A 15,830-nucleotide genomic window follows, 5' to 3' on the forward strand; every position below is an offset into this window, starting at 1 on the left:
CTCTCTCCATCTTGGAGTCCCAAACATGCAGGGATTAAGATTTTTACAGGCACAGTTTCCTCCTGGTTTACCTCACCTGCATGCACAACCTGCTCCCCTCATGTTGTGCCCCTGTTACAGCTGGTGGCTCAGCTCAGCCATGTCAGGGAGCCTCTCAGCCCCCTGCTTGCCTGTTTAGGGACTGGAGTGTGTGTAGGCTGCAGGGAGGAAACAAATCCCCCTGCCCAGAGCAGGCAGCAGTGGTGCTGGTGTACCAGGGCAGCAGTGCTGCTGAAGGGGATGACTGCTGCTGCAGTAATGATGGAGGGCAGAGCCACTCGAGTGTGGCTGCCTTGCAGCATGCTGCTGACTCGGCCTGCCGGGGAGTCCTTCAAGCCCTGATGCTTTGTCACATAGGCTCAGTGCACCCGAGCAAGCCCCGCAGCTCCCTGTGAGCTGCTCTCACCCTGCATCTCTGTGTTAGGTGGCAGGATCCAGTGAGGTATGGGAGAACAGGGAAAGCTGGGGGGGATGCCACTTCTTCTGCGCTTCTCCTGAAAACTTTTGTAAACATATTGCTAATGGGTTGGAGAGAAAACACTCTGAAGAGTTATTTCGCCAAATTTGGAGACTAATTTCAGTCATTAAGGTGTGAAGCAAGGGATTTTAGTGCTGCTTTAAGTGTAAATCTCAAGGCATCTCCAAGGATCGGAGTCGTTGATGATCCTGCCTTGATTATTATTAGAGGTTCTAATCTTTCCAGTGAAAATGAACATAAATGACACCCTCTTGTCCCATATCTGTTGCTGATTCATGTGAACTCTTCTTGTCAGGCTGTGCAAGGGAGATTCCTTTAGTGGAATCATTCTTGGGTGTGAGAGGAAAGGGTTGAGAAATGTTCAATATTGGTGTTCGTTTAATTAGATGTTGGCATTACTTACTCATTACTGACATATAAAGCTGCAACTCCCACCACGCTAATGGCATCCTCATCTTTTTGGAGCCTTTCTTTGTCTTTCCTCAGGTGGCCAGTGCAGAGAAGTCATGAACTTGTGATCTTGGTCCACTGGAAGATCCCTCCCACCACCAGAGCCTTAACTAAGTCTTATAGGGTGCACATACCTGGCAGTGGTCCTTGCCTGACATTCTTCAGTACCAGAAAAATTCACACAGCTGGGAAAAAAGTGCCAGAAAAAGATCATGTGTGGTCCTGACATGGGATGTTTTATGCCATTACAATCAATAGCGTGGCTAAGATTTTCCAGGTGGAGGATGTTTTGGGGTTCTCTCAATGTTTGGGTTCCAAATGGCTTTGGTTTTTGGAAAATAACCAATAGTCTGCCTTTGAAAATTGTCCTGTTGCAGATGTTTCATGCTGGGTTCCCTTATGGCTGTGTTTCCGACGCTGAACATGTCCCTTGAAGGTCACAACATGGCGCAAGTGTGGAATTTCCTTTAGAAATAAACATAATTGCTGATTGCACTTGGCAATGGGGAGTTAGGAGATAATTTGGTTGATTAATGAAGTTAGAACAAAAAAGTTTGAAAAAGGAAGAAACTAAAATCATGACTTGCTTTTTCATTTGTTGAAGAAGTTTCCCTGATACAATGCTTTCATTAGATTGGCAGGGAGGTCTCTTTGTGCAGATAGTAGGAAAGCGTGAACCCACTGAAAGAACATTTTTTTTTCCTCTTATTTATTTTCTTGAAATTGGTTCAAATTGAGTTCAGAAGGGATAAATTGAAGCTGAATATTAGGAAATGTTTCCTGATGTCATGGTGTAATAGAGCAGAAGAACCGCTCATGTCTGTAATAGAAATGTTGCTTGTGTAATTTATAGAACTGTGCAAAGTAGGGGAGTGCAGAGTCCAGGGGCTAGCCCTGCAGGCAGCTTGGTCACCTCTGCCTCTCATGGTGATGTGACGCTACTGGTGCCAGAGTGGATTTACAAAGGTAAAATCTACTTCATGCAACAGGATTGTGAATTGAAGTGAAATATATGAACAGGGGAAACTGTCAGAGTGCCACAGAGATGTCATATAAACCACTGAACTGTGAAATGTGTATTTACCTCCTCTTCCCTACAGTGTATTTCTAGATGGTCTGACAGTTAAGAAAACAATAGACCTGATTCTTATTTAGAGCAACACCATTTTAACATGTTCTCACAATGCAGCAAGGCCTTGAAATTGAGTGTAGCTGTAATCTCAGTCCACTTAAAGCTCTTCCCTTTTCCAGAGCTGAGTAAGGAGGCTTTAGGATAAATGAGGTTGAAGCCCGGACTGTTTAACTGTCCATTTGTACAGCTGACATGAGATGCCCCAGCAGGGAGTGCCTTCTGCAGAAGTGATGGGGCCTTTCCAGACAAAGAGAATCGCTGATGTTGGCTGCAGGGCTGATCACCCTTTAGTTTGATCTTACTGGGTATAAGGCTCGACTCTGTCCCTAAGAAAAAGGACTTTCACTGGGCTCTTTCCACATCATTATTCCGGTTCCTAAACTCCTTCATGAGATCATTCTGGGTCCCATGAGGTGCGCTGGCTCTGATAGGGATACAGCTTCTTGCAGGTGTGCTTCTCCTGCCTCTTCTCTCCACTGCTTCCCTAGTCATTGCCTCAATATTTGGGCTGGGGGGAGGCTGTCTCCTTTGCTTCACCTGTAGGTCATCACTGTTCTCCAATGGCATGCAAAATCTCCTTTGGAGACTGAGCAAAGTGTAGGCTGTGGAGCGTGTTTACACAGCTGATTGCTATGGATCCCTCTGCCCTTTGAGGTAGGGGAAAACCAGGGACTGTGGGCATATATGTGTGTGACTCTCAGACGTGCTTTCAGGATTTCATTGAGAGTCAACCCAGTACATCCTTCCCTATCTCAGTCACAAAATGGGGGCAATTGCCCTGCCTTGCCTGATTGTCCCCATTCCTGGAGTAATTGTCCTGTTTTTCTAACTCCTTTCCTCTTAGATTTTCCATTGTTTGCACTGTGCTCCTACCCTCCTGATGTGAACTGAAGAGGGAAGGCAGGCTCTCGTTTTGGATTTGGTTTCCAAGCATTAATGTTCTCCTTGCTCTCTTCTCTCTCCTGCAGGTACCTGATCAATGTCACCTTTGAAGGCAGGAATTTGTCGTTCAGTGAGGACGGATACCAGATGCATCCCAAGCTGGTGATCATCCTTTTGACCAAGGAGAGGAAGTGGGAGAGGGTAGGATATGTTTGGTAATTCTCAAACTGCATGAGGGAAGAAGATGGGGGAAGGCTCCAGGCAAATGATCCCCCCCACCTTTCTGTACTTCTTGTCAAGGGCTGGCAATCTGCTTCTTGTATCCCAGACCACTGGTATCTCCAATGCCCAGGCTGCTGTCTTCTCCATGCAGGATGCCATTACAGTCTTCCATTAGCATGCATAAAAAATTCATCAGCTTCCTTTCTGCAACTCTGAACGTAAGTTTTCCAGCCTTTCAGAGAAGAGACCTCCTCTGTGCCATGAGTTTCAATGGCTGAGACAAAAATATTTCTCTGTATGGCTTGGTGGCAGTGAAGTTCTGTATGCTAAGTGGCTGTGATTGAGCTACAGCCACACTTAGTAATTTATGCCAGAGTTAATTGTGCCTGATATATCTGGCCAGGGTCCCTTGCAATTGGATGGTGCATTAAGCAGGATGTGAACGTGAGATCATATTGAGTTGTTCAAAGATCCAAATTTGCATATTTTGGAATAATTTGCATGTAACCCAAAGCACCATTTTAGAAATGGTGTGAATTTCTGAGTTAGTGGGAAGTTTTGGTTCATTTCACCTCCCACACAAATGTCAGTGGTCCAGGCTCAGAACAAGCATTCCCAAAGGGTTTCAATTGAAGCAGAGGGGGTAGTTTAAGGGCTAAGAAAATGTATAAAAAAGTTATGGGGGTGAAAAGTCAGAGCAAAGGAAGGAGAATTCATCAGAACACTCAATAGATTTGAAGCAGAAGTTGGTCTGGATGTGATCATGTGTATGGCTTAGAAAAATGCCCTTTGTCCCACCATGCACAGAAAGCTTTCTCTCCTTGCCTTGCTTGTTCCCCGCATGGACTTGCAAGTGGCCTGCTTGGTGAAAGCGGGGAAGAAATTAATGGGGAAATGAGAATGAAATGGGGAGCTGTCAGGAGAAGTGTATTCAGGAGAGAGCTGTAGGAACAACTTGTGGATGAGACAGAAGAGCAATCACATTAGTGCTTGGCAGGCACTAGGGTCTCCCAGTAGTTGCAGGAGTTTGGGAAGAAGGTAAAAGGCCCCAGCTTGTGCCTGGTTTCCAGAAGGACCTGTCTACCTCATGGTCTTGGCACTTTGAAGACCAGATGAGGGTGTATGGTCTGTTAGAGCTGGAGGAGGTCTCAGTGGGTCAGGAGTGTGAGGAAACAAATGGCATGGCGTGGCATAGCATGTGTGGACAGCTCTTGGACATAGTTGAAGGCAGGCTGTCTAGATACTGCACAGGGTGTGGACATGCAAAGCTCAGGCTGCAGAGACCTCACATCAGGCTCGGTCCGTCGCTCAACTTCATTTATGCTTACCAGGAAAAGTCCAGGAGGATTTGTTCCTAGGTGGCACCAAATTTGTTCTCACGGGGGAAAATTCCATTGTCAGAGAAGGAAAATGAGGCGGTAGCAGCATGAATCCTCCTAGGGATTATTAGCTGGGCTGGCTGTGGGAATCTGTTGCTGGAATGCTTTGCAGTCCCTGGGGAGGCACAGCTAAATACAGTCCTGTTTTTATCTTGCCTGTCACATGCTTCACGTCGCACCCTCAGTGAAGGCTCGGTGGCTTCCGTCAGTGGTAAGAAGGGTTGTTCAGCCTCTGAGAGTGTATTTGTGGTCTCTCAGATGAGCCAGACGATTAGTGGAAGGGATCCTGGTGATCATGGCTGTTGGGATTAGACCTGGGACCTGCCTGAACCTTGCTGTCTGTGGGGACTATTTGGTATCCATTAAACCAAAACAACCCTTCATTTCATAGGAACTGGGGGTGAACTGAAATGAGGCTACGATGAACTGTGGTATTAGTGCTAAGAAAAGCATGTAGTGCTTCCTGGACACATATGTTTTATCTTGAAGTGGATGTCTTGCTCAGAGAGATCAGATTATTACAATCAAACTCTGAACTGATTGAATTTTACACTGGCAGGTTCTTCCTGGAAGACACCAAGGTAATCTCCAACATGTTCTGATCACAGACCAAAACCTTTCGTACTTGGAATCTCATGTTCTTTTTCTTAATTTTTTTCCATTCAGCAGAAATGCAAACATTAAAATATAAATGTGAAGCAGAGATCTTTGTAACAAAGATGATAGTTTTGTTCCATGTTTGCAGAGAGTCAGGCAAAACAGTGTTGGCCCTTAACAACAGCTCCCAGGCAATGCCACAATACAAGCCACAATACAAGAAATTATTAATACATTTTTAGCACATAATTCCAGTACCTTTATAAGTGCATTGCTTTGGAACATCATCCAAATTCTCACACTAATTTTATGTAAATAGCAATGTGCTTCATCCTGGCAACTTTTAGGCAAACACTCAGGCAGTAGGAGACATGAGATGAAGGGCTGCATGCGAAACACTGATTTGGTCCAGTTGCATTCACTATAGCTCAGTCTTTAACTACACAACTTTATCCATAATCAGATGCTATGCCTGGAAGGAACATCGAGAGGTCATCTAGTCCCTCCCTGTCCCCAAGAGAGGGTTCAGCTAGACTGAAATTATTCCTGACAGATGTTTGTCTCACCTGTTCTGGGAGACCTTCAATGCTAGAAATCCCATGAAAACCTGAGTCAATCTCTTCTATGGCTTCTTTCTCCTTACCCTGCTAAGTTTTTCTAATGTCTAACCTAGATTTCCCTGGCTGCAGTTTAAGCCCATTAATACTTCGTGTCTCCCTAATGGACATAGGGAATTGTTTATTCTCTACCACTTCTTATCTTCCCTATGTGGGTTTGAAGGCTTCTATCATGTTGTCTCCCAGTCATCTCCGGTGTAGGTTAACAAGAATTGTTCAGTCCCTCTTGGTAGGTCATGTTTTCTAGTCTTCTGATCATTTCTGTTAGCCTCCTCTGGATTTAGTAACACGGTTTGCATCTCTGTACAGCTTGGTGCATTCAATTCTTGAAAGATGGCAAATGGATTTTGAGGGTATGTCTCATGGAGTAGAGATATATAAAAAGATATGTTTTAAAATAGGTGTGAAGTCTTCCATTTTCTGAGCAGCAAAGATCCAGACAGTGACTGAACTGTTTCAGGATTTCAGGTCTGTGAAATCTTTTGCAATTTTGATTTTTTGTCCCAATTTGGGAATAAACATCTTCACAACCTCACCCGTTACTTCAGAACAGGAATTAATTTTCCAGAGGAGCTGCAGCTGCCCCCAGACTCTGATGATGATAAATCTTCTCATGAGTGCTTCAGACAAACTGAAGCCTTGTAGGGCTGACAATCATGAAAGAACAAGAAGAGAAACCACTTTCTACAAGGGGGCAGTAGCTTGAGCTCTCCTGTTTGTCTTAACCATGAGGGATGATTCATCATGATAAGCAAATGTGCTGAATTTCATTCACTTCTCTGTACTCTGCTACTTGGGGGCAGAAGGCTGCATGCCTTTCCTCACTACCTTTTCATCAGCTGGTTAGTAAAGCTCTTTGCTTCACTGGCCAGATAGCCTAGCTGTGTTTTGATGCCTAGATGCCCCTGTTGTATTTATCATAGAGGTGCAGGTATGCATATGGAGGTGGTGAAGGAGGTCTGCTCTTATGCTACATGAAGGGCCATGCCTCAGTGCAGTGATGAGTGGGAGCCAGATTCTTGCAAAGTGAGCCAGAGGCTCAGTACTACACTAGGTTTTGTGTCATTGGGTTGTGATATTTTGTGTGGGAAGAGTTTTCACCCAGTATTTTTCTTCACTATTTGCCTTTCTCTTCTGCTCTCCTATGATCCCACATATGATGAGGACTCAATTCTGGGTTCATGATCCCTTTGTGAGAGCTAGCAAGTGCTGCTATCTCCAGCTCTTGCTCACATCCTCCTTCTCTACTGAGTCCTACCCCACTAGCCCCACCCCCAGCAGTCCTGTCCCTTTAGCTCCCAGCTCCTCCCATCTGCTTCCTCACTTTCCCCCAGCAGACCTGGGGATGACACAAATGTTATGAACTCTGAGGCCCTCTTTCAGATTCTTTCTCTACTTTAATTACTAGTGAGTTTTGCATCACTTCTATCACTAGGTTGTGCTCAGCCTCTCCATTTTGCTGATGCTTCTCTGCCTCTTCTCTTAGGCATGTCACTGGGGATTCAGAGCACCTTGCCATGAGGCTCTTGACACCAACATCTTGTGCCACCCCACAGAGCCCTTTGATTTGCGAGCTCCCTCCATCTCTTACCAGGCACGCCCCATTAACTCCTCTTCCTGTCTGGACAAGCAAAGCCCCAGGTGATGGTTTTGGTCGGGGTGCCACTACAAGCCATCTTAGAGGACAGATGGGAAACTTACGTTGAAAGATTCATTCTCCCTGCAGCATGTACTAATCCTCTGCCCCTATCAACCTTCACCCAGCTTAGGAGATAAAATGTTTGTCTGCTGCTGGTGCTATAATTATCAGCATTGACTTTTGAACTCTTCAACTCTAGCAGGGTCTGTTCTGCTTCCTCTAGCAATCAGTGTGGCCATGATTACAAATTCTCGGGCAGGCTGCTCTTTGCCTGTACCCTTACAGCATTGCACACATTAGTGCTCCCTGGGAATGGGGCCATTTGCTGTGACATCCTGTCAGCTGCCTCAGTGACTGTGGACTTCCAGGACTTCCTAATGCTGCACCAGGGTGGAAAATAGTGCCACTACTCTCTGCCACATGGGCTTTCCAGAGATGTGTTCAGCCTTGATCACAGTCTGCATAAGATGAGTTTGTGAACTTCTGTGACCCTGTCTCCAGCTTGGGACAGAGCACCATTATGCCCATGCATGCCTGGCAAGCATTCCCCTGGGATGTGGGAGGGAGATACAGGAAGGAAAGAATGATTTAGAAGAGAAAAATTAAAAGTGAAGATTTCCCTTATCTGAAAAAATTATGAAAGAGAGCAAGATAAATCTTTGGACACCTAAATGATTGTTGAAAAAAGGACATAGTGGTCAGCTGCTTTTCATGCCCCAGTAGGGAGAAAGAAGAAGTTGTCTTGCTAAATTTTCAAGCAGAAAGATTTCAGTTAGATATGTAGGGAGCTATCTGATTATTGGCATGGTGAGACATGGTGAGGCTCATTTGCTGGTAGAGGTTCATTTGCTGGAGGACACAGAGAAAAATAACCAACAGTGCAGGATCTCAATCTATCTTGTCCTGCCTCCGAGCTGGTGGATGCAGTAAGTGATCTCTTGTGGTGCTCTGCCAGCCTACATTTCTGTGACTAGATGAGCAAGACGAACCTGAAGAGTGTTTCACAAAAAGCCACTTATTTCATAGGAGAGAAAACCCAGGTTATGGACAAGCTGATCAGCAAAAACTTCAAGCCTGGCCCAGTGAGGACATAATTTCCGCAAGCTTCTACCATGAACCTTTTGTACGAGCAGGCAGTTGGCATGTGAGGGCTGTTGTGGATGGCTGCGAACAAAAGCTCTTACGGAGGCATTTGATGATGATGATGCAGCCTTCAGGCCTGATCTCAAGTCTTTCTGTGCATTAAAAGAAATATTCACTGTCGTCTCTGTGTGCTTCAACGTCCCAGTGGCAGAAAGAACAGGGGAGAGGAAGAAGAGGACTGAAAATACTGATCAGTATTCTTGGCTTTTAGTAACGTTTCATGTGGTACTGACCATGCCATGAAGAATCAATGTGAATCATGTTATCCTATCTGCTATATTGCTTAGCAGAAAGAAGGACTTTGATTTTTTTAATTTCACTATCTTAGAGAATAAAAACCTCCTTAAAGAAGGCTCTTTAAAAATAGGAGAGGAACAAGAATATAGGGTTGGGAGGTGAAAACTGCAGCTGTACAAACCCAAGCCTTTTCTGAAGGGCCTCCCCTGCCTTTGGAAAGATGACTAGATTGTTTGAGACAGTTTCTTCCTCGTGTTGTCTGGTGCCCACCTAAGCAAGCCTTTCTGATCACTTACACATGCATGCACATGTATGCTGGCCTCCATGGGGTAGAAGTTCCTGCCTTTGGTTAGGTTCTGCTCTGTGTGTGGAGTTCTGGCATCTTGCCTGTGTGTCCAGGGAGGAAATGACTTTTTATTCCACCGACTCTTTTTACAGTGAGACAAGATTGGATTGTTTTTGCCAATCAGTCTTGTTTTGCTAATTTTGCTGTGTACATGGGGATTTATGATTCATTGTCCCTGGGGAGAAATGGCATAGAAGTTTGTTTAAACCTACTCAGAGTAAGTGACTGATTCTGTTCCCATAGAACCAGTTTTTAGAATAATATAGCTTCTCTTAGGGAAGAGGGACTGTTCTGGATTCAAGCACACATGGCTGAAATTAGAACGGGAGTCTGTACGTGCATTTTCCCTCTTATTTTTAAAGTGTTCTTTTTGGACATGTCTCTAAGAGACCATAATTTGCTGAATGCCTTACTTCTCATTAGACAGCAGACTTGCATCAAAGAATACATATTTTATGGATATCCCACTCCCAAGTGAATGTCCCTTAGATACCTGATCTAGGTCACATCTGATGGGTCTGTTTATGACCCTGATTCAATCAGACAACCAGATGGCTTTATTTGTGCACCTATGCTGCACCCAGGGCCAGGATTTGGCCTGACTTCTCACAGTTGTCCAGGATCTAACAGTATGTATTTGTGGCTAATTATGGACATGTTAATCTTACACTGACTCCTAAGGAGAAGGGCAGATTCAAGTGCCACACAAAGCCTTCATTATCAGAGGATAAACAGAACAATCTTTATGAAAGAGCCTTCTACGTAAATCTTGTGGACATGCATAAGCTAGTCTAGCTCTGTCCAAAGAGAACATACTGGGTGTCTCTTCCGAACCACTGTATGTTATGTCCTTATAAGCTGTTCACTCTCTTTGCCTCTTGCTGAAGCAGTTCCTGACTTTGCTTGAATTTTGGAGTGCATTTGTATGATTCATGAGCCTGCAGAAAAATATTCTGGCTCTTCTCCACCAGACCCTACTCCCTTGCCACTGGAGGGAATTCTTACATTGAAACAATGACAGCTTCTTGGAGAGACCTTGTCCTCTTATGCAAATCAGATATTGGAATATCTGGAGATCTTTATTAAGCCCAGGCTGTAGTTAGAATGCTTCCTACCATTTTCTGAGCTGGTGTGGCTGATGAGGGTGATAGCAGCCATCTGACCTTTACTAGGGTTGCCAACCTAACTCTTTGGACAGGGGATCCCAGAGGATTGTGCTCAGTGTACTAATGTGATAACAACACCCAGCCACAAGAGAAGACTGCTCTCACCTTCGTTGTATTCTGGATGAGAACTCTTGTCTGGAGCTTTCTCTCAGCTGACTTGCTCATGCCACACAGTGAGAGGTGCCACTGTAACCCTTTGCCACATGTATATGCAGTCATCTCTTGAATGTCATCATTGCTGTCCCCAGCACCCAGTTATGGACTTGGGACTCTGCTCTGCAGGGAGCTGAGTGAACACTAACAAAAAAGGTGGCTCCTACCCCAAAGTGGTTACACTTTAATTAGAAGACAAAAGGTAGCAGATGGGTACAGATGGACCAACGGGGGAGTACAAGGGAACAATCAGACAACATTAGTCAGCATGGTAGGCAGCAGGCTTTACACACCAACTGCCTAACTCTTGTGAAGGCTTTGATAGGCAGTGGAGAATTATAACCGGCTTTGTGCAGGCTTATGGGAGCCTCATCGAGAGCGTGAAGGGCAGACAGGGAAAAGCAGTAAAGGTGCTTGGAGAACTGCAGCTCAGAAGGTGCAACAGCTCAAAAATACCCAGTGCTGCTGGAAAATTTCCAGTCTTCTTAACATCTGAGGGGATAATCCTAACTTTACAGAGAACCAAAAAAACCCTGCTAAGGCCACATCTTGGAATGCAGCACAAACTCCCAGTGCAGAGCTGGTGTGCTAGTGCCAGAGCCACACTGCTTCTGGTTGAAACCCCTTCTGCTTACCAGCAGCTTGGAGGTTTCCATGGCATCTCAGATGCTGCTGTGTATCTGTGTTCCTTTAATCATGAGCATTTCATTGATTGTGGGAATGTTTCATCCCAGCATGTTGGGGAGTATAAGCATCCATATTTTAATGCAGGAGATAGCTGATTTGCTATGGGAAGATGAGCTTTCAGGCATGGGTACAGTAATTACATATTCCTATCACAGCACAGTATCAGGGATCCATCCTATCGTCATCCCTGATCAGTCCACAACGTCCTCAAAGAAACCCAAAACCCAAAAAAACCCCAAAACCAGGAAGGTGGTTTGATTTGGTCCCTAATTTCAATCTGAGCACAAGAATGAACTTACTCCCCAAATTCCATGTACGAGTGAACTGACTGAAATGGCTGAGGTCACTTGGCTTGTTCAACCTGGAGAAGAGGAGACTGAGCAGAGATGTCATAGCAATCTACAGCTTCACAGAATCACAGAACATTCTGAGTTGTAAGAGACGCACAAGGATCAAGTCCAACTCTTCCTCACGAGGGGAAGCAGAGAGGCAGACACTGATCTCTTTTCTCTGTGACTAGTGACAGGACACAAGGATATGGCATGAAGCCAGGGGAGGTTTAAGCTAAATATTAGGAAAAGTTTCTTCACCCAGAGGGTGATTGGGCACTGGAACAGGCTCCCCAGGGCAGTGGTCATAGAATCAAGGCTGCCATAGCTCAAGAAGCGTTTGGACAACACTCAGGCACGTGATGTGATTCTTGGGATGGTCCTGTCCAGGGCCAGAAGTTGGACTTCAGTGGTCCTTGTAGATCCTTTCCAACTGAGAATATTCTAAGATTCTGTAATTCTGTGACTGTTTATGAGTCCAACAGTACTTGCTTCATCTGTACTCCACTCAGGAGTGACATGAAGAGGTTATGTATCCTTCAGTACTGGATAGATACACAGCATAGCCACTTCCACTTCCCCTTGCTTTGTGCCCAGTCACATACTGGAAATCACTTCAGGGAGTCTGTAGCAGCGAGGAACCACACAGGTGCCATTGGAAGAGGAAGTTTATTTCCTGTTGCTTTTGGTGGCCAGACTGTGCCGTGAAAAGGCAGATGAAGGAAGCATGGGAATTTAGGCAGCTTTAAGATTTGAAATGCATGAAGAGATGAGGGCACAGAAAGCTTGCAGCCAACCAAACTGAGTCTGGAGAAAGCACTAGCAGAGCTTCAGCTGAAGGAGACTCACAGTGAGTGAATGTGCCCCCAGTGCCTGAGGGTGTGTTTTCATCTGTTCAGTTGCATTTGCTTGAGACTGTCTCATGTCAACGACATCTTTGCTTGGCCTGTGAATCCTTTGCTTTTTCTATTTTTACATTATCTGCATGTTATTAACTGGAGGCTCTGTTTTCCTTCCATGGGGCTTGAGAGAAGGGAAGCGCTGCATATTCATAGGACCCTATGTTTTTCTTTCTTTTGCCTTTTTCTTTCTCTTCCTTCTCCTTCTCTTCTCTATTTGTTTTTGGTAAGATTTTGGCAGTTTGCTTTTCCTTCAGTAAAAGGCTGGCCACATTTGCTTCGGAATGAATTTGAAATAAGGTTTTCTTAATATGAAATGGCTCAGACTTTTTTTCAGTAAGAAATAGCTTGTTTGTTGTATCTGGCTCGGTTTGTTTTTCTCCTCTGGTGTTGGTTCTGGCTGGTGTTCCCGTGCTTGTTCTCACATGCTCCTTGTTTTGTGTTTGAGCCCTGGTTGTATGTGGTTGACTTGGCTTGATGCTGAACTGCATCTTGACAGCATTTTTTACTAGACCAGGACAGTCTTTTCCCTTGTGATCTTCTCTGCACTGTTATGTGTTAACTTCTCTGCTGTTTTTCAAAGGTATTTCAGTGTTAAAAGTGTGGTTATCACTGGAGCTACTCTGTGCTTGAGTTACTCTTGCTGCTCGTGAGCTCTGGCATGTTCTCAGTCTCATCGATTTGAGCATACAATATGTTCAGCATCATTTGTTTTCCCTGTGCCTGAACTGTTTTCCCCGAGTCTATAATTTTTTCAGACTGCCTTTGGTAACATCAGATCCTGGCACTGATTCTTTCGTTGCCTTGCAGTGGTGTCTGAGTTTCTGTGACCATCCTTTGGCCTTTCTTCCTTGTGAAAGGACCTGGCATTTACTGACCTGGGCTTAATTCTAAAATGTGCTGGGAGTTGTGCTGTCTTCTGCTGAGTCAGCAGTTTGACAGTCTTATTTAATTTCCTTCTGCCGGGCTAGCTGCATGCTGCAATGTCTCCCACCATGCCAAGCCTGAAAGGCTGCTTGACAGCCGTTGTCTTGTTCCCGTTTGAGCTTTCAAATCGGTCTGCATTTTGTGTGACAGTTTCTGGTGCTTGTTTCCCTTAGGTTTATTTCCTCAGTTCCCGTACATGATAATGACTTACATTTCCATTGTTCCTTCCTTCGAGAAGGATCCTAAGCGCTTTGTGAAATTAACATAGAGGCAACATTTCACTGTGAGTAACATTCAGCCGCTCAAGTGGTGGAATGGGGTTAGGCTGTTTAATGATGCAAAATAGCGCTGCACAGCCATGTAAGGTAAGGAACAGGAGTCTCAAACAGAAGGAGGCAAAGAATTTTTAATTAGGTTCTGGCCAACTTTGTCCACAAAGTCTGTTTGTGGGGAAAATGACATGGATCATTAAATAAGAGGAGTGATAAGGCCTGTGTCTTTCCCTTTCCAGATGACAATGCCCAAGCCTCAGAAATATGGAACAAATTTCCATATGTGTGGAAGAACAAATGGTGGGAGGAACAAATGAGTCTGTGAAAAAACATAGTTCAGGATCAATGAAAACATTAATTAATTTTGGCCAGATATGGAGGATTTATTTTGAAAGTTTTATTGCTGTAAATGAAAACTGACATCTTGGTATTTTCATGTAGACTTACAAAAGCCTTTAGATACCATTCACAAAGGTGATGTGGAGGAGAAAATGGCAGCATCTTCCCCCAGAACCCAGAGCCTCGTTAGGCAAACAGTGAGGACAGACTACTAGACAGTGGGAAAACTATATTCAAATAACTTCTGCCTGACTCAGAATGGAGACTTAAACTGCAGTCTCTGTCACCTCTCATGAGGAAGGTCTAGCCTTTGGGACTAGGATTTTATTTTTTTTTTTAGATTTTTTTAACTGGTACTTCGTTGCTAGTGAGTATTGACGTGTCTCTGCAGATGTGTGTTTCGATCCAAATTTCCATCATTTTTATTGTTCGTGTCTGGTAAAGAACATGATTTTTTTGTGTATGTTGAATGACTGAGTTTGATAAGTGGAAAATTCTAAAAAGCAAACAAACCTGGGTTTAGATTGAAGCAATACCTTTAATTTTCTTTTTTCTTTCTTTCTTTTTTTTTTTTTTTTTTTGGTATTGTTCATAGATTGCTTTGAAAAAATCTTTTTTTGCACAACTTCATCAGAACAGCATTTTGGTCAGTGGTGGAGCCTGCAGTGTGGGGACTTATGTGACTGGAGAAACTGCACAGTGGAGTGTCAATGCTAATAGGTGTTGCACATCTTTTTGTTCTCCCTGTAGATCCATCCTGGTTTATGTAATCATGTGGTTTTTGAGAGGAATTAGTCTTTGCTGGTAAATCAACTTATATTGGGTGCAGCACTGGATAGCAGAGGTGCTGCAAGTTTTCCAGTCTAAACAGTGTCATACAACAGTCTCACCATCCAAGCTGGGAGATGTGGAAAAAGCAGAAAGAGTCCATTCTGCAGTCTGCTGCCGGAGATCAGCTCCGGCACGCTGAGTTTAACTGTTTGCTCTAAGCATCATCTAGGTGTTTTAAAAATTCAGGATTGCTCAGGTCACTTCTTTCAGGCTAGTGCTTTACTTTTGTTCTTTTTTAGAAGTGGGAGCTATTTGCTTTCCTTCTTAGATGTGTGCTCATTTTCACTGAGGCCAGAGTTCTTTGTATTGCTGCATTAAATTATGTTTGCTTTGTAAAGACTGCTGGGCTTATGGCAGCATCTCATTTCTGTAGCTTTTTTCACCTTTGACAGGGGCTACCTGTGGACAGCTGCTTTCCTTGAGCTTGTCCTGTGTCTATAGATCAGCCTGCATTTGTAGTTTCCACCAGCTTCATGCCCTGTTCCTTTTCTTACAGGTGACTTCTGTTTGAGGTCTTGGCTTTTGGAAAGTCTGAGAAACAGGCCCGTAGAGAACTCTCTGTGTCTCTGTTTGAACATTTGTTCTATCCATGCTCTGTCTCCTGTTTGGGTCCAGAATAAGTCCTGAGTGTGTATATATTTTCCCGTTCATTGCTCAGACACCTTGCTCCAGCCTGGGACTAATGGAGACACTGTCTTACAAATAAAGATTAAAAGAGTACAGTCTAGTGGAATTGGCACTAGGAACTTTCTCCATTAAGAAGTCCCCTGTCTCAAATAAACACTCTGAAGAATTCCCAGGGTTTGTTGTGCAGTGTTACTTGAACTTTAGTTAAAACCTGCTTTCTCTGGCTCACCTGTATTTCACTGGACCCTTGTCTGGTTCCAGAGGGTAGATTTTTCCCAAATATATATTTTTGCTAGATAGGGAGTATGATAATTTTCTGCAAGTGTTTGAAGGGAATAATCAGTAAGAAAAGGAAGGACTTCTTTAATACAATCCAAGTGAATGTAATTAAAGAGTAATGGGGAGGCAGGGGGTAGACCAAAAGTGCATTTAAATGTAA

The 15,830-nt window shown here is 44.2% G+C and overlaps 1 protein-coding gene across 6 annotated transcripts in view; it reads left to right on the forward strand.

Moving 5' to 3' along the window:
- Positions 1-15,830, forward strand: part of GRIN2B (glutamate ionotropic receptor NMDA type subunit 2B) — a 222,741-nt gene that overhangs the window by 142,597 nt on the left and 64,314 nt on the right. For all 6 annotated transcript variants that reach the window (XM_017737898.1, XM_017737897.1, XM_017737900.1 and 3 more), the window contains one exon: positions 3,065-3,182. In XM_017737898.1, the coding sequence (XP_017593387.1) occupies positions 3,065-3,182 (118 nt within the window). The remainder of the gene's footprint in view (positions 1-3,064; positions 3,183-15,830) is intronic.

Source organism: Corvus brachyrhynchos, unplaced genomic scaffold (assembly GCF_000691975.1).
Source record: "Corvus brachyrhynchos isolate BGI_N302 unplaced genomic scaffold, ASM69197v1 scaffold56, whole genome shotgun sequence".
In the NCBI taxonomy this organism is placed as follows: Eukaryota; Metazoa; Chordata; class Aves; order Passeriformes; family Corvidae; genus Corvus; species Corvus brachyrhynchos.